General features: G+C 44.7%; 1 protein-coding gene across 1 annotated transcript in view; it reads right to left on the reverse strand.

Annotated features, from left to right (window-relative positions):
* Positions 1–10,385: 10,385 nt before the first annotated feature.
* nid1a (nidogen 1a) overlaps positions 10,386–22,092 on the reverse strand; it is a 96,138-nt gene continuing 84,431 nt past the window's right edge. Inside the window, exons 17-20 of the mRNA XM_078399125.1 lie at positions 19,334–19,491; positions 17,458–17,581; positions 13,118–13,230; positions 10,386–10,834 (exon numbers count right to left, since the gene is read on the reverse strand). Of these exons, the coding sequence (XP_078255251.1) occupies positions 10,713–10,834; positions 13,118–13,230; positions 17,458–17,581; positions 19,334–19,491 (517 nt within the window). The 3' untranslated portion in view covers positions 10,386–10,712. The remainder of the gene's footprint in view (positions 10,835–13,117; positions 13,231–17,457; positions 17,582–19,333; positions 19,492–22,092) is intronic.

Raw genomic sequence — 22,092 nt, forward strand, 5'->3', positions numbered from 1 at the left:
CAATAGATGGAGCGGAGAGAAAGATAGAGTGCAGAATATTGATCTCAGCATTGTGGCAAACCAGTTCCATAGACAAATTCCAATTCTCCTGGGGGTGAGCTTTTACCTTTCTAAGTTCCAAAGTGGAGGCTAAGTCATTGGGTACTTTTAAGATGGAGATTGGCAGATTCTTGATTAGTAAGGGAATCAAGGGTTTTGGGGAGAAAGCAGGAGAATAGGGTTGAGAATAGAATCGATGGGCCGAATGGTCTCATTCTGCAACTATGACGTATGAATTTATGGACATTAATGTCATATGGAAAAAAACCTTCCTGCAGAAGAGACACGACAAAGTGACTTCCTGGACCCAGTGTGGAAACACTGACTGAGGGGAAAAAGGCTGGTACTGTCACTGTTTACTCGGTATCGTGATACTCCGCAATCCAACTGTTCTGAAATTCTGATGGTTCGGCATTTGACTCACTGGGAATGGTTGCCGTGCCGGGAATCATTCACCTGAGCCCTAGTTGCTGCATTCCCTTCAAACTTACCTCATGGAAAAATGTATTGTAATATAGCCTAATGTCTAAAAAAAAGTAACTTTAAAGTGTGTTAGAATATTAAGAAAATTAACATCCAATAGTTTAGTTTAGAGTTTAGAGATACAGAGTAGAAATAGGCCTTTCGGCACACCAAGTCCACACTGGCCATCGATCACCTGTTCACATTAGCTCTACGTTATCCCATTTTCGCATCCAACACACTGGGGGCAATTTATAGAAGCTAATTAACCTCTAAACATGTACGTCTTTGAGATGTCGGAGAAAACTGGAGCACTCGGAGGAAATCCACACGATCATAAGGAGAACGTACAAACTCTGCACAGACAGCACCAAGGTCAGCATTGAACCCAGGTCTCTAACTCTGTAAAGGGCATGTCCCAGTTAGGCGATTTTAAGGCGACTGCCGGTGACTAGGCTGTCGCCGAACGTTCGCCGGGGTGTCGCGGGCATGATTGTGAGGAGTCTTCAATGAATCGTAGCGGATCTCGGCGTGTCGCGAAAAAATGTATCTGCTAGAAATTTCTCGGCAACAGCTGGCTTGTCGCCAGGTATCGTAGCTTATTGCGGGCGCTGTTGCATGCTGTCCCCAGGTTTACTAGGTTGTCGACTATCAACGTCAACCGGAGACAGGTACCGGGATCAGGAGAAGACAAGGTCCGACAGGAACTGTCAAAACCCGTTTTGACAGCTGACAGAAGTGCAGCTGCAACAAGCTAGGTGTGGAATGGGGGCGGAGAACGCGATGCTGTCAAAGGTGGGTGAACACTTGAATAAACCGACAGCAAGGTCCGGCTAGTGAAATTTTTAGGCACATTTTGTAATCATTTGAAGTGTCCGTTTTTTAAAAAAGAACTGAAAAAGATTTTGGCTTGTAGTTATCCATCTTTCCTAGGAATATAGTTTGTTGTAATAAAGTTGATTCGGTGATTGAAAAAAAAATTAGAGTCTGAATTTATTGTGTTTCCAAGTACTTTATCACAGACAATCGACAATAGGTGCCGGAGGAGACCATTCGGCCCTTCGAGCCAGCACCGCCATTCAATGTGATCATGGCTGATCATTCTCAATCAGTACCCCGTTCCTGCCTTCTCCCCATACCCCCTGAATCTGCTATCCTTAAGAGCTCTATCTAGCTCTCTCTTGAATGCATTCAGAGAATTGGCCTCCACTGCCTTCTGAGGCAGAGAATTTCACAGATTCACAACTCTCTGACTGAAAAAGGTTTTTCCTCATCTCAGTTCTAAATGGCCTACCCCTTATTCTTAAACTGTGGCCCCTTGTTCTGGACTCCCCCAACATTGGGAACATATTTCCTGCCTCTAACGTGTCCAACCCCGTAATAATCTTATACGTTTCAATAAGATCTCCTCTCGTCCTTCTAAATTCCAGTGTATACAAGCCTAGTCGCTCCAGTCTTTCAACATATGACAGTCCCGCCATTCCGGGAATTAACCTAGTAAACCTACGCTGCATGCCCTCAATAGCAAGAATATCCTTCCTCAAATTTGGAGACCAAAACTGCACACAGTACTCCAGGTGCGGTCTCACTAGGGCCCTGTACAACTGCAGAAGGACCTCTTTGCTCCTATACTCAACTCCTCTTGTTATGAAGGCCAACATTCCATTGGCTTTCTTCACTGCCTGCTGTACCTGCATGCTTCCTTTCAGTGACTGATGCACTAGGACACCCAGATCTCGTTGTACGTCCCCTGTTCCTAACTTGACACCATTCAGATAATACTCTGTCTTCCTATTCTTACCACCAAAGTGGATAACCTCACACTTATCCACATTAAACTGCATCCGCCCACTCACACAACCTGTCCAAGTCACCCTGCAACCTCATAGCATCTTCCTCACAGTTCAAACTACCACCCACTACTACCACTCACGGCATCTCATTCAAAGATTCTAGTACATAGCGGGCTGCAAGACATTGATAAATGGGTTTCAACTGATCAGAGCTGTTAGAAATTGCTCTGTGGCAATGCCTGAATCAGAAAGTGCAGTTTGCTTAAAATGGTTAATTTTAGCCAATCCTCAGTGCAAACTGGAAAGATGTCTCTGGAAATAGGTTTTCCAGTGAATCATCCAATCGGCAACGTTCTATGTGAATCTGGGTTGAGGAAGGTCACTTAACAATGAACCACAAGCTTCTGACTTTGATTCGAGAATGCTTCTCACTAGCTCTGTCTCTCTCCCCCAAACTGTCACCACTTCCCTTACATAAACACCCTCAGTAACCCTTCTCTCTAACCCACCAACTCCCTCACTATAACCTATCACCTGCTGCACCTTCCTCACAAACCACCATACTTGGTTTCTTCACAAAATGCTGGAGTAACTCAGCAGGTCAGGCAGCATCTCGGGAGAGAAGGAATGGGTGACCCTTCTTCATACTTGGTTTCTTTCCTCTTACCCCACCAAACCACCCTTAGCTTCCCTCCCCACCATCCTACCGCCCTCACCCCCCCCCCCCCCCCGTCCTAGGTCCTTGGTTTTCCATCTCCCCACCATCCCACTGCCCTCATGCCTCCCCCCTCTCCCCGTCCTAGGTGGTCCATCTCCCCACATCCTACTGCCCTCAGTTCCCCCATGCTAACCACTCCACTGACCCTTTTTATTTATCCTCCATTGTGCTTCCCTTCTCTCCCGCTAGTGCACTCAAATTCCCCCCCTTGCTCACACAGCTCAGCTACAGCACTCCTATCCACCTTATTCCCTCCTGAGCAATTTTGGATTGCCCTTTCGTTCTCATCCCTGTCTTTTTTCCCTTTCCCTGGTTTTCTCGCCCTCTCTTCTGCAGCCTATGGTTTCCATTTTTTACCGCACACACTGCACCTCCTCCTTCACCCTCTGGTTCCTGAGTCCAGTTGTCCCTTCTCACACGCGAGTTCCAAGTTTCTAGCCCCGGGCTCAGGGTGGCGCAGTGCTCGAGGCCCAGGTCCAAGCCTCATCTCTGGTGCAGAGTTTGCATGTTCTCTGGTGGGATTCCCTCGGGTGCTCTGCCTTCCTCCTACATCCCAAAGCCACACAGCACGGCAGGTTAATTGAAGTGCTGTAAATTGTGCCTAGATTGTTTGTGACCATTAGATCCTGGCAGAGAGTTAATGGAAAGAATTTTAACATCTTTCACAGAAAACAACAGGAGGCACATCCTTTTCAGGGCCACAGGTCCAAAAAATGGTTGGGAATTATATTTTTGTTTTATTTTCCCCAGTAACTTTTTGATTTTAAAAACCTGGGTTCATAGGGCATGCAGCCAAAAGATTCTCCAGACATCTGTTCTGAGCTGGTCTATTCATAGCTGATCGATGGTGAGATTGCAATACGAATTAAATCAAATCCATGAAAACCTCTTCCAATGGAGTGACGTCATTGGAAAAATCCCACATTCGTGGTGACATTTAAATATTGTTTTGTACTAATTCATAGGCTGCAGAAAATGGTGGATGTCGCAGATACTGATTTCCCCACCATTGAAGGGATCCACAGGAAGCACTGCCTTAAAGGCAGTTAATATCGCCAAAGAACCACACCACCCTGGCCCCACTCTCAACTCACTGCTACCATCGGGATAAGCCTCCAGGAGCCTGAGAACCGTGACCACGAGGTTCAAGAACAGCTTCTTCCCATCAACCATCAGGATCCTGATCTAGTATAAGAAAATAACTGCAGATGCTGGTACAAATCGAAGGTATTTATTCACAAAATGCTGGAGTAACTCAGCAGGTCAGGCAGCATCTCGGGAGAGAAGGAATGGGTGATGTTTCGGGTCTGAAGAAGGGTCTCAACCCGAAACGTCACCCATTCCTTCTCTCCCGAGATGCTGCCTGACCTGCTGAGTTACTCCAGCATTTTGTGAATAAGGCTCCTGATCTACACTGCACAATCCCAACCGTTACCTCAGCAACGATCTCCTATGGACTTTGTTTAGTTGCACTATGTACTGTGGTTTAGACTATTATGGCCTTGTTACCTAGTGTTCCTGTTATTATTGTATGATTAACTGTTTGTTGTGCTGTTGCATTAATGTGCATGTAAAGCAGCAGCAAGTGAAAATTACATTGTTCTGTTCTCAATGCATATGACAATAAAACACTTGACTCTTGATATAGAAAAGGGATTAGGTGATCAGAGTCAAATTTTTATTAGGGCATTCACAAAATGTTTCTTTTGAACATTTAGTGCGCGTGATGCATGTACATCCCTCCCACATTCACTGTCCTGATATAAACCAAGGCTTTGTTGGGTTGGTTTAAGTCGCACTCCAGAGAGGCCCAGCTAGCAGAGACGCTGCCTCACAGCTTCAGTGACCCTGGTTCAATCCTGATTTTGGGTGTCAAGCTTGCACGTTCTCCCTGTTACTGTGCGTGATTTCCCTGGGTGCTCCAATTTCTCTCACCCAAATGATGTGTGGATTGGTAGGTTGATTGGTTGCAGTTAATAAGTCCCGGTGTGTGGATGAGGGGTGGAATGTTGCGTGGGAGGAGTGGGATTGATGGGAATGTTTAGAGAATAAAAATGGGGGTTAGGGTTGAGTGAGCGTAAAAGTGGATGATTGATGGTTGGCACAGACTCAGTGGGTAGAAGGGTCTGCTTCCAAGCTATGTTTCACTGGTTCTATAACTCTAACTGACCCCAAACATATAGGTGGATGCTCCATTGCTCTGCATGGGAGCTCCACACTGCTGCACTTCAGAATCATCTCATTGGTTTTGCTGATGCTAAAGTCTGGAAATACAATGCAAAATAAAATGACTTTCATGCTCCACTCTCCCACCATTGCCCCTCCCCCAACCCTCCCATTGATTAGCCAACATATCATGGTGCTTGCCTCCACCTATCCTAGCATTTCCTACCCAGCCTGGAACTTTACCACTCCGCCACCATTCGTTAACCAGCACATTAATCCTCATGATGGCCTTCCCCCAGACTCCCATCATTGGTTATCCATCATACCAATCTTCCTCATGGAGACTCAAGGAACTGCAGATGCTGGAAAGTAAATAAAGTGCTGGAGTAACTCAGCGGGTCAGGTGGCGTCTCTGAAGAACATGGATAAGCGATGTTTCAGGTCGAGACCCTTCTTCAGAACCTGAACATCATCTAACCCCTCGTCCCCAGAGATGCTGCCAGGCCCACTGAGTTATTGATTTACATCAACCCTTACAGTGCTTTGCACCTCCTCCACTCTCTCACCATTGGTCATCCAACATGATACCCTGCCTACCCTACCACTTAACCATCTGTTAACCAACATGTCAATCTTTATGAAGCCCTGCCCACCCCACTCTCCTACCATTGATTATTCAACATGTCCATCCTCACAATGCCACATCTTCTCAATCAGTTGAAGAGTGACTGAAATGTGCTTCCACCAAAAAGGCAAATAATGTTTATTTTTAAGCTTCTGGGTTTGCTGTCAGCCATATCCTGGAGATGTCTACAATTGTTGGAGGTTCGTCATCTCCAGCTGCACTCCTGAACTGCAGTAGGAGTCCCCATAGCCAGTCTCCTGCCTGTTCTGCTGCTGCACATAAGAATTTCATTGTTCTGTTTTCAGTACATATGATAATTAAACACACTTGTTTCATAATCTTTAAAACCTTCAGACACCCCACCTCTCCTGACACTCTTTCTTCCTACATGATTCCATCCTCCGATGGAATCATTTACTTCAGATTGCAGCTAGGTCAGCCAAGCTTGGCTGAGAGTCCACTCTAAAGAGGCTTGTTAGGATCAATGTTTTCCTTCAGGTCCATGCGAGATGAATTGATAAACTGAAGGTATTCAGTGAACCAGTGTAGCACAGTGACACAGCCAGTAGACCTGGTGGCTCCCAGCACCAGAGACCTGGGCTCCATCCTGACTACTTCGCATGCGGTCTGTATCAACCCACTCTTGACTTAGCTCTTCAATTAAGAGACATATTGACATTGACATATTGACTATGAATATTGAAATATTGACATTGGATATTCTCATATGACAATAGAACAGTCTTGACTTGAATCAAGTTGAAAATCCTTCCCTCAGATAATCTGGCTTGGTCTCAAAATAAATTGCTTATGTCTGTGGATAACTGATCAAACCCCTTGTCCTATGTCACTCGAGACAATGTTTCCAACACTTCTGGAGTCTGCAGTAATTATGTAAAGTTACTGCACCTCAACTCAGAAATGTTGGACCTTTGATCCATAACGCTAAGGACTACCTCACAAAACTGCAATAAAAAGCCCTGGATGTATACAAATTGTTTCTATAGTAATCTAACCTGACATTTTGAAAATCCATATTAAATATTCTGCCTTCTGAGATTCCCAATCAATCAGTCCACTTGGCCTTGTGAGTATTTATGTTGCAAGGCTGCCATCAATGCAAAACAGTTTCATTGATTTTGGGTTGTTGTTTGAACAGCATCTGAACCCAGAGTAACCCAGCAATAGACAAGATCTCTTTCAATCACAGCTATCTTAGATCAATTCTCCACATTCATAAATCTAGTATCATGTGAGAACTAAGTGTTTGGTCCTGAAACACTGCCAAAATAGGAGGACCATTTCGACAAAGCAAAACTCGCACTGTAACTGCAAGTCCTGAAACTAGAGAAGCCTATTGACCACTTCTAATCCTGTTTACGTTTAAACTGATGTTGCTTAGATAAAGCTATCACAAGCAATCTTCCATTCTCAGAGGATGGCCAGCCATTTACAACAATACTACTTCAATCCCATTTTTTCCAATCTCCCCAGATTATTATCATCTCTCCCCAGATGTTACCACTCACTGACAAATGGGGGCAATTTAGAGTGGTTAATTAACTGACCTTAGGGATGTGGGAAAAAATAGGAGCACCCAGGAAACCTCGCTGGATACAGACCGCACCCGAGGTCAGGATCGAGCCCAGGTCTCTGGTGCTGGGAGCCAGCAGTTCACACTGGCTTTGCCACTGTGCTGCCCTGGCTCACTGGATAACTTCAGTTTATCAGTTCATCTCACATGGACCTGAAGCAAAACACTGATCCTAACAAACCACTTTGGAGAGGACTTTCAGCCAAGCTAGGCTGACCCAGAGGATGGAATCATGTAAGAAGAAAGGAGTCAGGAGAGGTGGGGTGTCCAAAGGTTTTTAAGATTATGAAACATTTTGTCAGCACAATTTCAGCAGAATATTTCTAACAGGACACTTCAAAACTAGAGGTGTTTGACCCCATAAAAGTACATTAATCTATTGGGAATTCAAGGAGGACCCCTGGAGCCAGAGAATGGTCAGAATTGGAGCCAGATGCTGGGGGGAGTGGGGGTGGCAAAGCATTGGAGGCTTTGAGTTAGTTAAATACAAGAAGGAAGAAATAGACCATTAATAGAAACAAGGAACTGCAGATATGGTTCACCAAGGAAAGACACAAAATGCTGGAGTAGCTCAGCGGGTCAGGCAGCATCTCTGGAGTACATAGATAGGTGATGTTTTGGGTTGGGACACTTCTTCAGAATGATTGGGCCCCAATTCACAACGTTGCCTCTACAGGTGCTGCCTGACCATTTGAGTTCCTCCAGCACTTTGTGTTTTACTTGAGAGAGAGGTTTGCTGACAGAAAGACTGCGCCATTGGACCTTGAGCACACAGCTGGGTATTTGTAAAGTACATACAACTGCGGATGAGAAAAGTATCTGATCTATGTTTATGTGTCTCCACAACTGGATTCTGTCACAATAGCAGTGATTGTACGGAAAACAAAATGTCACATCCATCAGCTGGAAGTGAACTATGGGACAACAATTGAACCACGGCAATAGTCATCAAAAAGAAAGGAAATCCCAATGACCAGACTGGCATTTGCCAAATCATTACTTAAACAAGACCAGCCACAACTAAAGAGACTAAACTATCTAACAGTGCAATATTTATATTTCTGTACTGACTTGTGCCAAAACAAAAGTTTAGGATCAATCCTTTTGGAACAGAATGGGAAATGTCTGTTGCACAATTTAACATGTGTCAGTTGGAGGGTGACTCACAGAAATCTGTATCTCATTGAATCTTGTTAACATTACAACAACTGAGCATATTGTGTGGCACTGTTATGTTTTCCAAAGAATAATTTAGGATAAAAAATATCCTGCAATAAGTTTTAAAAGTCTACACATTTAAATCTGAGTACTGCCAAATTATTAAAACAAAGCACAAAGATATGAATAAGTTCAATTCAATGCCATATTATTATTTTTGTACCATTTTCACACTGCAGACCATTAGGTTTCAGGAGATTGTAGCCAGCAGAAACTCCGACATCTTTGATTCATTTTAAATCATGGCAGTATTAAGAATGCTATCATGCTTGTTTGAGTGTGCATCTGACTAGGTCTTGCACCAATGCACAATTCCCTAGCTGTACAATGAACATGGACACACATCTCTCCCACTACATCCTCTTGCTCAAAGGCTGAATTCCAGCCTCGATAAATCAAATATCTAGAGTTAATCATGATCCAATTTAGCTTCCAACCTAAACCATTTTGGAGAGCTTTAATTATTTCCTAACAGAGTTTGTGAAGATGTGCTTCCTGACATCCCTTCAACAGTTTCGCTCCAATTTCAAGGTTAGAACCTCTCTCTCCCCCCCCCCCCCCCACCCCCACACACCCCTAGGCCAAGTTCAAAGGTTTCCCCTCCAGAGGAAGTGGTTTCTCTCTGTTCCATCAACTTTTAATCCCCACTACAAAAGAGAATAATAATATTGATATGGTGAGTTTAACAGAAGCTCAGAACATAGGCTACTGGGGAATTTAATGGGAACTCAGTGAGTTTAACAGGAGCTTGTAAAATGGGGCCCTGGTGAGTTTAACAGGAGCTCGGTGACGTCAAGCAAGTTTAACAGGGGCTTGGTGAGTTTAATAGGTTTCCCAGAGCTCTTGGGTCTAGTGTAGATGGGGTACTTTGGATTGTTGCAGGTTTGTCATCTCCAACAGCCCCGTTTTCCTGAGCTGTTTTTGTTAATGGTCTTACACTGTGATCTCTGGTAACTGAGCCACCCTCCATTTCGAGGTTTCTTCTTGTCCATTCAATCAAAAATCACAATTACCTCCGAAATCACTAACCTCTCAGCTCAGATATCCTCTCAGCTCAGAGGAGAACTTTCATCTTCTCCAGTTCTTCCATTCCCTTGCACAATTCAGGTCCAAACATCTCCGAAAGGAATACTTAGCCAGAGGCTAAACAGGAACTTGAAAAGATTTAACACACCCTCCTTGCTTTTGTACTCCATTAAGCACTGCACCTGGTTTGCTTATGCATATAAACAACTTCATTTTCCCCCTACATCCTTTATAGTCTGATGTATGGGAACCAAATCCCCCCCCTCCCTATACCCAACCCCCGCTCCTCCCCCCCCCGTCCCCCGTCCCCCGTCTTGTTGCAGCTGCACCTACTTTAAAGTTCAATCCTTACATTTAACTCTGAATCTATTTCAAGGGCGTGTCACCCTGACCTCCAAAACCAAGAGGGAGGAAGAAAGCTACAAAATTTTAGGAACTGCCCCAGATAAGTTTCACAAGATTATGACCTTCAATTCCAAAATTCCTAATTGGTGCCAGGTTAAAATCTTAGGATGCTTCACTCAACAGCACCTTCGTAGGGACGGCAACAGGTTGAGAGGGCGGTTCAGTGCCTCTCGACATGGAGATGTTTGATAATGACAGGCAAGAAATATCAGGGTAACTGGCCAACCATGCAGGGTCTGCTTGCTTCTCTGGCTTCTGTTCCCCAGCAGTACCAGCAGTAGCAAAGCAGGGTAGGGATCAAAAATTCGCAAGGAGAAAATGGTACAAAAAAAGGTTGGATTTTATTTTGTTTGCTATATTTTGAAAAGCTTCACAGAGCATAACATAATACCTGATGTGTTGGCTTCATTCACGGCAAAGTGACAGTACAGTGAAGCAGCATAAAGTTAAAACTAAATATCACTCGTAATACAATTTAGTGAACTGTAAGAAAACATATTTACAGTTGTAATTTTATTTTAAAAAAGTGAATTAACATCCAAATAAAAAAGGTAAGTAAAAAAAGACAAAACATTTTTTTTAAATGGCATTTTAAAATTTTCACGGCAGAGTTTGGCTTCTGTTTGACTCTTAACAGTAATGAGATCTCCCTGAAACACTCAGCTGTTAGTTTGACTCCAGGCAGCTGATGGATGTTACGGCATCGGGACAACGGCAGGACCGTCTCTCAGGTGTTGCCAGGCATAGATGAGTGCAGCCTCCATTGTTTACAGCGCAGTGGTTCTGCCCTATTAAAATCAATCCAAACAGGCATTATCCACATATGTCCGTGCCTTCAGCAATCAACAACTCACCTTCATATCGCACCAATGCTCAAGTGAAACCGCGGGAGGAGTCACCAGATTGTTAGGAAGTGTTTACAGGGATCAGAGTCAAACGTGGACAAGTGGGACAAGGTCATACACCATGGAATGGGACCAGCCAAATGGATGGGCATCTTGGTATTTAGCATGGACAGGTTGAGACATTGCTTCCGTGCTATGTGACCAGACAAACTAACTCCAGGCTACATAAAAAGCAATGAAGATGGGTGATCCAAAGCTCGGTGAAAGCGGTCAGTTTTAGGGAGGAGAGGAAGGTGGCGTGGCAGAAAGCATTTAGGCAGTGCTTTGGAAGCTGTAGGATTGGAAACTACAGTGACATGCATGCATGCAGGCTAGAATGTCAGACAGTAAAGAGGGCAGAATTGAAGGAGCTAAGGTAGCAAAAAAGGGTTGTGGGAAATTACAGAGATCAAAAGAATGGTGTTGTGAGAGGCCAATAAGAATTTAGAGTAAGATTTGGGCAGCACAGTGACGCAAGATGAAATAACTGGTAGCGCTGCTGCCTCAGAGTGCCAGAGACCCTAGTTCGATTCGGACCTCAGGTGCTGTCTGTGTGGAGTTTGCACGTTGTCCCTATGATCGCATGGGTTTCCTGTGGGTGTTCCGGTTCCCTCCCACATCCCAAAGATGTGGGTTTAAAGATTAATTGGCCTCTGTAAATTGCATCTAGTGTGTAGGAAATGGATGTGAAAGTGGGATAACACAGAACTAGTTGTGAATGGTTGGTTGGTTTGGACTTAAGTGGCCAAAGGGCCTGTTTTAATGTTGCATCTTTCAATCAATCAATTGTTGGATCAGAGTGAATCTTCTTGACGGCTCTGAGCCTCTACTCACTGGAGTTCAGAAGGATGAGGGGAACCTCATTGAACCTTACAGAATGGTGAGAAAGGTGATGATGAGAAATTTCTTCAGTCAGTGGGTGGTGAATCTTTGGAATCATTGCCACAGATGGCGGTGGAGGCCAAGTTACTGGATATTTTTAAAGCAGATATTGACAGGTTCTTGATTACACAGGGTGTCAAAGGTTACGGGGAGAAGGCAGGAGAATGGGGTTGAAAGGGAAAGATAGATCGACCATGATTGAATGGCGGAGTAGACTTGATGGGCCGAATGGCTTAATTTTGCCTCTATGACTTATATGAACATAAAAGCCTAGCTCAAAGCACTTGAATTCAAAATTGGGAAACCAGAGGAATGGTATTTCTAAAGTTTGCATTACAACATGTCCACGTGACAATCTGTAGTGAAGGCAGCAATGATACCAAAACAAATGCCCCAAACAGCATGAGTTCAACTCCAGACCCAAATCATTTGGTCAATCACAGAGTCATACAGCGTGGATACAGGCTCCCCCGGCCCAACATGCCCAAGCCCACCAACATGCCCAAGCCCACCAACATGCCCAAGCCCACCAACATGCCCAAGCCCACCAACATGCCCAAGTCCACCAACATGCCCAAGCCCACCAACATGCCCAAGCCCACCAACATGCCCAAGCCCACCAACATGCCCAAGCCCACCAACATGCCCAAGCCCACCAACATGCCCAAGCCCACCAACATGCCCAAGCCCACCAACATGCCCAAGCCCACCAACATGCCCAAGCCCACCAACATGCCCAAGCCCACCAACATGCCCAAGCCCACCAACATGCCCCATCCACATGAGTTCCATCTGCTTGCATTTGGCCCATATATCCCACTAAATCTATCCTATCCATGTATCTGTCTAAATGTTTCTTAAAAGTTGCAATAGTACCTACCTCAACTACCTCCTACGACAGCTCGTTCCATACACCCACCGCCCTTTGTGTAAAAAGGTTACTCCTCAGGTTCCCATTAAATCTTTCCCACCTCACCTTAAACCTATATCCTCTGGTTCTCGATTCCCCTACTCAGGGCAAGAGACTGTGCGCCAACCCGATCTATTCCTGTCATGATTTTTTACACCTCTCATAAGATCACCCCTCATTCTTATGCGATCCAAGGAACAAGGTTCTAGCCTAACCCTAACCTCCTTGTAGCTCAGGCCCTCCAGTCCTGGCAACATCCTCATAAATCTTCTCTGCACCCTTTCCAGCTTAACATCATCTTTCCTACAACATGGTGCCCAAAACTGAACACAATTCTCTACAACACATTCAGCAAACGCAGGATCAGAGGGAGTACAGAGGATAGTGCCCATTACCTGGGGGGCACTGTGAGTATGCCGTGGTTATTCCATAGAGACGCGATCGTCTGGTTGGCTTTTGTTCATCAGTCTCTCGTCCGATAGCACGGTCCACGGCTATGACAGCATCCCTTCAGCAACATAACACAGAGGCAAAAGGTTAAACGTCTGACGGACCGAATCCAGCTGAATTTATTACTAATTTTCTTTGACACAGTAACATCTGTGGAATACTTGGCTATACTTCAGATAATATTCCTTCTACTTCAAATCATACAGAAGGCAGCCATTTCTAAGACTCTTTGATAGACTAATGCAATTAATCTCACTTCTCCTTTTGTCATAGCTCTCTAAATGTTTTCCTTTCACATATACACACAATCCCTAGTATTGAATCAGCTTGCATCAAGCTTTCAAACTACAACTTTCTGCTTAAAATCCAACCAAGAGCCACCTCTGTCCCTTCTGTCAGCTGCCTTGAATCTGTGTCCTTTGGATACCGACCTTCCTGCTTCTCTTAACACCATCCCGCACAGAACAGTACAGCACAGGAACAGGACCTTCGGCCCACAATGTCTGTGCTAAACATGATCCCAAGATAAACCACATTTTATCTGCCTGCATGTGATCCATATCCCTCCATATCCGTGTGCCTATTGAAAAGCATCTTGTACATTATCACTGTATCTGCATCCATCACCACTGGCAGTATGTTCCAGCCACCCACCAACCTCTGTGTTAAAGAACTTTCCCCGCATTTCTCCTTTAAACTTTGCCCCTCTTGCCTTAAACCTGTGCCCTCTAGTTTTTAACATTTTCACGCTGGGTAAAAGATTCTGACCGTCTTTTGATTCTGAAAACCTCCATTAAATCTCTCGTTAACTTGGTTTGCTCCATGCCAACCCGGTCTTCTCTTAATTTCTACCTTCAAATTTCTTCACTGCAGGTGAACCATAAAATCCAGCCTGCTAGATGCTTGAAGGGCCAGAAAGGTTGCGCAAAAATGTCAGTCACTTCGTTACTTTTACTATAACATTTTTAACACGGGGCGCATTTACAATGCAATCTCTAAAAGAAGATTTTAAACCAAACATACATACCATTTCATTTAAAACACTGAACAACCTTGGTGTCCAAGATAAATGAAGGCACGCCAGATATTATTTGTAGTCACAACAAGAATGGCTCAGCTGTGTAAGACTTGATGTAGGCTAAATGTCAGAAGGTGATGGTTTTCCCAGAGAAAAATAGACCTCTGGAACGGACTCTCATTTTGTGGTAGAAAGACAACTTGTTTCAGCGGCTTGTGGAGATTTCCTTATGTGCAAGGTCACTACTGGGCAACACACTGGCTTTCTTTGGCTCAGGAGTTGGAAAGGATTTTGTAACTTGTATTTCTGAACCAGTTTCTCACCTTCCTCTTGAGGTCACATAGTTTCAGCTGGAATGAAGAGTGTTGATAAGGCGATGTGCAGAATTATGTGGCGTAGGTTAATCGAACAATCCTTCCTACTGGCATATGTTTAGGAAAAGAATAAACAAGCTGGCCCTTTTCCCAAGGAAAGAGAATGTTATGGGTTGACAAAAGGCACTGCAGATATTGGTATGTGGAACAAAAATACAAGCTGCTGGAAATCAGGCTGCATTTGTGGTGGGAAAAGGATGGTTGATGTTTCAAGTTGAGACCCAGCATAAGGACTACATGCCTCTTATTTGTTATTGTTGTTGGTTTATTCTTGTCACATATACTGATGTATAGTGAAAAAGCAGAGCTATCCAGGTAGTACAAAGGGAATGGAAACACTGTGCAGATGTCTTGTTGTAGCTAGCATTTTGGCCAGGATTTTTTGTATTCTGAGAAGCTTGACAAACGGAGGTAGAGGGCTTTAAAAGATTTGTGAATGTGGCCCGCTAGGATTGCAAAGGGTTTAGGATTCAGAAGACCATTTCACTTGTTGTGTCAGTGCTATTGAAAAAGAGCTAGCAGCCTGAACCACATGGGGATAAATGGGTTCCTTTCAGAATGGCAGGCAGTGACTAGTGGGGTACCGCAAGGCTCGGTGTTGGGACCGCAGCTATTTACAATATACATCAATGACTTGGATGATGGGATTAAAAGTACCATTAGCAAATTTGCCGATGATACAAAGCTAGGTGGCAGTGTGAACTGTGAGGAAGATGCTATGAGGTTGCAGGGTGACTTGGACAGGTTGTGTGAGTGGGCGGATGCATGGCAGATGCAGTTTAATGTGGATAAGTGTGAGGTTATCCACTTTGGTGGTAAGAATAGGAAGGCAGATTATTATTTGAATGGTGTCAAGTTAGGAAAAGGGGACGTACAACGTGATCTGGGTGTCTTAGTGCATCAATCACTGAAAGGAAGCATGCAGGTACAGCAGGCAGTGAAGAAAGCCAATGGAATGTTGGCCTTCATAACAAGAGGAGTTGAGCATAGGAGCAAAGAGGTCCTTCTGCAGTTGTACAGGGCCCTAGTGAGACCGCACCTGGAGTACTGTGTGCAGTTTTGGTCTCCAAATTTGAGGAAGGATATTCTTGCTATTGAGGGCGTGCAGCGTAGGTTTACTAGGTTAATTCCCGGAATGGCGGGACTGTCATATGTTGAAAGACTGGAGCGACTAGGTTTGTATACACTGGAATTTAGAAGGATGAGAGGGGATCTTATCGAAACGTATAAGATTATTAAGGGGTTGGACATGTTAGAGGTAGGAAACATGTTCCCAATGTTGGGGGAGTCCAGAACCAGGGGCCACATTTTAAGAATAAGGGTTAGGCCATTTAGAACAGAGATGGGGAAAAACTTTTTTAGTCAGAGTTGTGAATCTGTGGAATTCTCTGCCTCAGAGAGCAGTGGAGGCCAATTCTCTGAATACATTCAAGAGAGAGCTAGATGGAGCTCTTAAGGATAGCGGAGTCAGGGGGTATGGGGAGAAAGCAGGAACGGGGTACTGATTGAGAATGATCAGCCATGATCACATTGAATGGCGGTGCTGGCTCGAAGGGCCGAATGGCCTACTCCTGCACCTATTGTCTATTGTCTATTGTCTATTGTCCAGCACTAGGATCCTGGCCTGTAGATCACAGCTCCTCAAATGCACACACAAGTGGTATTTACTTTTTAGATTTTTAGAAATACAGCGAGAAAACACGCCCTTCGGCCCACTGAGCACATAACGACCAATGATCACCTGCTTACACTAGTTCTATGTTACACCCTAGGGAATATTTACAGAAGCCAATTAGCCTACAAACCTGCATGTCTTTGCAATGTGGGAGGAAAATGGAGCACAGAGAAAATCCACACGGTCACGGGGAGAACATACAAACTCCCAACAGACGGCACCCATAGTCAAGATCGAACCCAGGCCATGTGTAAGGCAGCAACTTCACCCCTATGCCACAAGTGCTATTTACTTGTGGAGAGATGTTCTGCCTCCACGATACTTTCAGAAGGTAAATTCCATCCCTTTTTCCTCATCTCCCTGGCAAGTAGAAGAATAAATTGAAATAAATTCCTTCCCATTTCTTCTACCCATGTCACTCAATCATATACATCTCAATTAATTCCCAACCCCACTCCCCTTCTTTGTTCCAAAAGAAAAACAATCCTAACTTATCCAATCTTTTTTCACAGCGAAGATTTTCAAGTCCTGGCAACATCCTCATCAATCTTCTCTGCACCCTTTCCAGTACATCACATCCCAACTGCAATACCATGAATAGAACTGTGCAGAATATTCAAACTGTGGCCCAGAGAGCGTTGGAAATCTGGAATGCCACTACAAGCAGGAATGGAAGTGAATGGTCTCGGATTCATCTCTTGGGAAGCAAGATAAACACACAAGGGACAAAGAAGCAGAAGGATGTGTTCATAGGGTGGGCTGAAATTGGGCAGACTCTTTTGTAAGAGAATATACATCAACTTGAGCCACCAGTAGAGCCACTGACTCATAGCACCAGCGACCCGGTACAATTCCGAATACCGATGACGTCTGTATGGAGTTTGCATGTTGTCCCTGTCACCAAATGAGTTTCCCCAGGTGCTCTGGTTTCCTCCCATTTTCCACAGACGTGCGGGTCGGTAAGCTAATTGGCCTCTGTAAATGTCCCCATGTATGCAAGCAATTGTCAGAATCTGGGGGGAACTGATGGCAATGTGAGAGCATAGGTTACATGGAAATGAGCACAGGAGCCGCTGAGCACCGAAAGATTCAATGGGCTCCTTCCATAATGTGAAGAAACGTGTTGCATCACCTGTGGCAAATGAGCTGCTTTATGCCATATATTCCATGTAATACACAGCGCTATCACAGAAACCCTGGTGGAAATGGTTACTGCACCTCTTCCAGTCCGTGTAGTACAGGTATCTTCCATAACTTGTAATTCCGAAGGGGTACTGGATACCCTGAAGGATCCTCTTGCGACCAGTGCGATTCGGATTTATACACTCTAACCTCTGGGTCCCTGCGGAGAATGAAATGGTTACATATCTCACCACAGAAGAATGCCGATTTTGGTTAAATGTTACTGGATGAATTATCCAGAAAAACTCATCTTCACGTCTCACATCAGCAGCTGTAGACTTAATTTCAAATAATTATATAAAGTGCAGAATAAAAGTTAGTATGCATTATGGCAGCATAGAACCACTGTATTATTAAAAACCCATTTGGAGAGGGAGATCTGCCATCCCAGTTCAGCCCATCGGTGTTTTCACATCTTCACCACCGTGGTTGATTTTTACTACCTGCCCTCGGAACCTGCCTAGAAAGCCACTCACAATCAAAAAGGATAAAAATTCAGATGCCGAGAAGTGGGAGGAAATCAGAGCAACTCTGGGGAATCCACACAGTCACAGGGAGAACTTGCAAACTAAACCTAGAAACAGTACAAGGCCCAGGATTGAACCCGGGCCGAGGAACAGAGCAGGAGTCTCACCAAAAGAATTGAGCAGATATTTGTTGGACACAGGGCTTCTTGTTCCATGAGAAAGAGTGCGGGAGGCAGGAGGTAGAGAGATTGGGGGGGGGGGGGGTGGTGAGCTTGTCCACAGGAAAGGGAGAGGAGGGAAGAGTGGTGGGGGGATGGGACGTGAGCGGCAGAATGAGCTGGAGAGCAGAGGGGAGCAGTACATCAGGAGGGGGTGGGAATGAGGGGGCAGCAGGAGAGGGAGAGCTAACGAGGCAGAGATGGAGAGAGGAAAAAAAAAAGTTTCACCAGAGGAATTGCACTGATATTTGTTGAAGACAGAGCCTGCTCTTTAAGAATTTATTGCAATAAAATTTTGGATAACCTCTAAAGTGGATCTGCAACATTAATCTGTAAAATCTGCCGTGGAATGATGCAGTTGGACCGTCAACACTCACTGAACAGCACCCATTGTACATTATTCATTGTTGAGAGGGCGTGGGTGTTGCCGGATGAGCCAGGATTCATCACCCACCCCCAGCAGCTGCAAAAGTAACTGGCTACAAACCTCCCTCATGCCTTTACGACAAGCACGTGCTAGATTAGAGGCTGAATATTTTTCCTCCCTCCAATAGACACTTTGATATTTTATCGACAGAAGCCGCAGTGTTTGGGCTCCCACTAAACAGAGGAATGGAGCCTCAACAATGGACTACAGGGCCTGGAGACCACAAAACAATGGCCTGGAGACCACAAAACATTTAGTTATTTTCTGTCAAACATTAATCCCATTCAGAAGTGCTCAGTGATTTACATGCATCACCTCAAGCTTAATGTTTTTATCCTTAGATGTTCAAATCTCTCTTGCATATATCTGGGACTTTTAAGCTCTGGAAATCTTTTAAACTATATACAACTTCCCATTTGTGACAGAGACTTTTAATGTTCAACTGGATGACATTTCCCCACACCTGATGAATGTTATCAGACAGGCGCACATCAAAACATCAAGTACTGGTGGGGTCAAGTTAATTTATGACAAAATGATGGCTTTAAATGCATGCAAATTGGTTATTCAATTTCAATCCTCAAGAAAAGCAACAGAACCAACCCCAACAAGGAGTCAGCAATGTATACATCGTATGATGTATGCAGCACATACTTGCAGTGAGAGGTCAGATGAATTGGAAAATGTTAAGATCAGTTAAAAGAGCTGCAGAAATGTAACAGCATAGTGGGGTTAGGTCATCAACGCATTTACATTGAAAATCAGTGGTTAGAAAAACTCTCCCACTTGCATATATATACCTGCATCAGCCCAGCATAATATTGCAGCATAGGGGTCATAGGTCAGGCCATTGGGCAGGCCCAGATCATCTTTCACAAGGACCCGTCGATTTGTTCCGTCCATGTAAGAGGTCTCAATTTTGGGAGCGGCTCTGTTCCAGTCTGTCCAGTACAGGTTTCTGAAAGAATACAATTGAGAGGTAGTCGCAATGTTAGGATGAAGCTCAAATATTTCCCTGCTTGACTGATAGCGAGACGGAAAGCTGGAGTCTGCAGGTGGAACGGAAATTGGGCAACAGCAATTCAGCGCACAGAAGTGCAAGGTAACACATTTAAGGGCAATCAAGCTTGCGAAAACAAAATAAATGGTGGGATACTGAGTGTAGCGAAGCAGAGCATTCTTGGAGTGCCAGAATAGGGAGAAGGCACAAGTGTAGAATGTAAGAGCACAAAGGCCATGTTGGCCTGTGTCAAACTCCAGCTGGGCCAGTGTCCAGTGTTTACAGACCTATTAGGTTGCAACATGTAAGAATTAAATTCTCTTGACTACACTATGCTGTGTGCCAAACATCACCATGCTACTTGTAATGGACTTTTGCGCAAGAGTTCTCAGGAATCCAAGTGGCACATCTTCAAAAACACAATTGCTAGCCATCAATATGTAAAGTGGTGGAATTAACTAGTACCTGGAAGAGCGCAACACGAGTGCTCATTTTCAAGGCTATGGGCCAGCACTGAGGAAGAGAATTAGCCAAATGGTCTTTTTTTGGTCAGCATTGACATAATGGGCTGAATGGCTTCCTCCCACACTGTCAATTTCTCAATTTCTGGGGGTTTGGCAGGGGGTGGTGGGAGTCAAAATCAGCAAAGAAAGACACTTACAGTACTAAACTGGTTCCTGCTTGTTGAAAAGCCATCTATCTGCGGAACAGAGCTCTCTCACACCTGGAGAAGCTGGATAGCACTGTGAGAATCATGTTCTTTGATTTCTCCAGTGCATTCAACACCATCCAGCCAGGGCTTCTGGGGGGCAAGCTGGAGCGCACAGGAGTGGATCACCAACTCACATCCTGGATTCTGGACTACCTCACCAACCGACCACAGTATGTGAGGACAAAGGACCTGGTCTCGGACAGGGTGGTCTGCAGCACAGGGGTTCCGCAGGGAACAGTGCTAGCGCCATTCTTGTTCACCCTGTACACTGCGGACTTCAGGCACAGCTCTGCAGACTCCTATCTACAGAAGTTCTCTGACGACTCTGCCATCGTCGGCCTCGTCACAGGCGACGATGACAGGGCGTACAGAGAACTGATCAAGGAGTTTGTGGATTGGTGCTAGCAGAACTGCCTCCGGATCAACGCGGGGAAAACCAGGGAGATGGTGGTAGATTTCCGCAGGCACAGCCAAGTCCCCCCGACACCGGTGAAGATCCAGGGAATGGACATCGAGAGGGTGGATTCTTATAAGTACCTGGGTGTCTATCTTAACAATAAACTGGACTGGACTGAAAACACTGATGCGCTATACAGAAAGGGCCAGAGCAGACTTTATCTGCTAAGGAGACTCAGGTCCTTTGGAGTGCAGGGGGCACTCCTAAAGACCTTCTACAACACGATGGTTGCATCGGCCATCTTCTATGGAGTGGTCTGCTGGAGCAGCAGCATCTCAGCGGCGGAAGGGAAGATACTCGACAAGCTGGTCAGGAAGGTCAGCTCTGTCCTGGGTTGCCCCCTCGACTCAGTGCAGGTGGTGGGAGAGAGGAGGATGATGGCAAAGGTAACATCGCTGCTGGACAACAACTCCCACCCCATGCAGGACACTGTCACTGCACTGAGTAGCTCCTTCAGTGACAGACTCCTTCACCCCAAGTGCGTGAAGGAGAAATATAGGAGGTCCTTCCTCCCCGCTGCTGTGAGACTGCACAACCAGCACTGCTCCCAGCAGACGAGTCAACAATAACAGCTAAGAACACAGTAAACTGATGACAATTTATGTATCTTTTATTTATAATGAATGATCTCTTGCTATCCACTTTGCTGCTGTAACACTGTAAATTTCCCCGGTGTGGGACGAATAAAGGAATATATTATTATTATTATTATTATCTAGCCTCAGTCTCTGCTACTTTCCCACAGCCCACAAACAACTTATTTTCATATATTTACCCAAATCCCCTTCGAGTGTCATTGATTGCATCATTGCTTCCGGTAGTCTAAACCAGGTCAAGACAACTCATTGGATAAAAATATTTCTGACTCACTCCTGTTTCTTAATTCAGCATAGCCAAATGACTAACCACATCACCAGTAGAAAATGTTTCTTTATATTTACGCAATTGAAAGTCCTCACATTATTTGGAACAGTTACATCAAATCTTTTCTTAATCTTCTCTGTTTTATAGAAAACCTCCTCCAGTTCTTCCCGCGCTTTCGACTTCCCGCCTCCCTGGTAATTTACAGGTTAATCTCCTCCCACAACATCTGGTTTACATACACCACATAGTTAAGCAGAAATATCAGCAGAAACTCTTGCCTGCCTAACGTAATGTGTTATAATATCTAATTCAGCACTGGTGTCGTACTATCTTCTTTCTGTTCCCAATTATCAGCCTTCACACATTCTTTTACCCATTTTACTGTTGCTCCTAGATTTGAAACAACTTATTTAATCTCTATTGTCCCCGAAATATATAATCCCCCTCCCCACCTCCCATCTTACTTCCATATCTTATGTCAGGGGCTATGGGGCCTATGCAGGAGAATGGGATTGAGAAGGAAAGC

The sequence above is a fragment of the Rhinoraja longicauda genome, chromosome 5, assembly GCF_053455715.1.
Source record: "Rhinoraja longicauda isolate Sanriku21f chromosome 5, sRhiLon1.1, whole genome shotgun sequence".
Taxonomy (NCBI): Eukaryota; Metazoa; Chordata; class Chondrichthyes; order Rajiformes; family Arhynchobatidae; genus Rhinoraja; species Rhinoraja longicauda.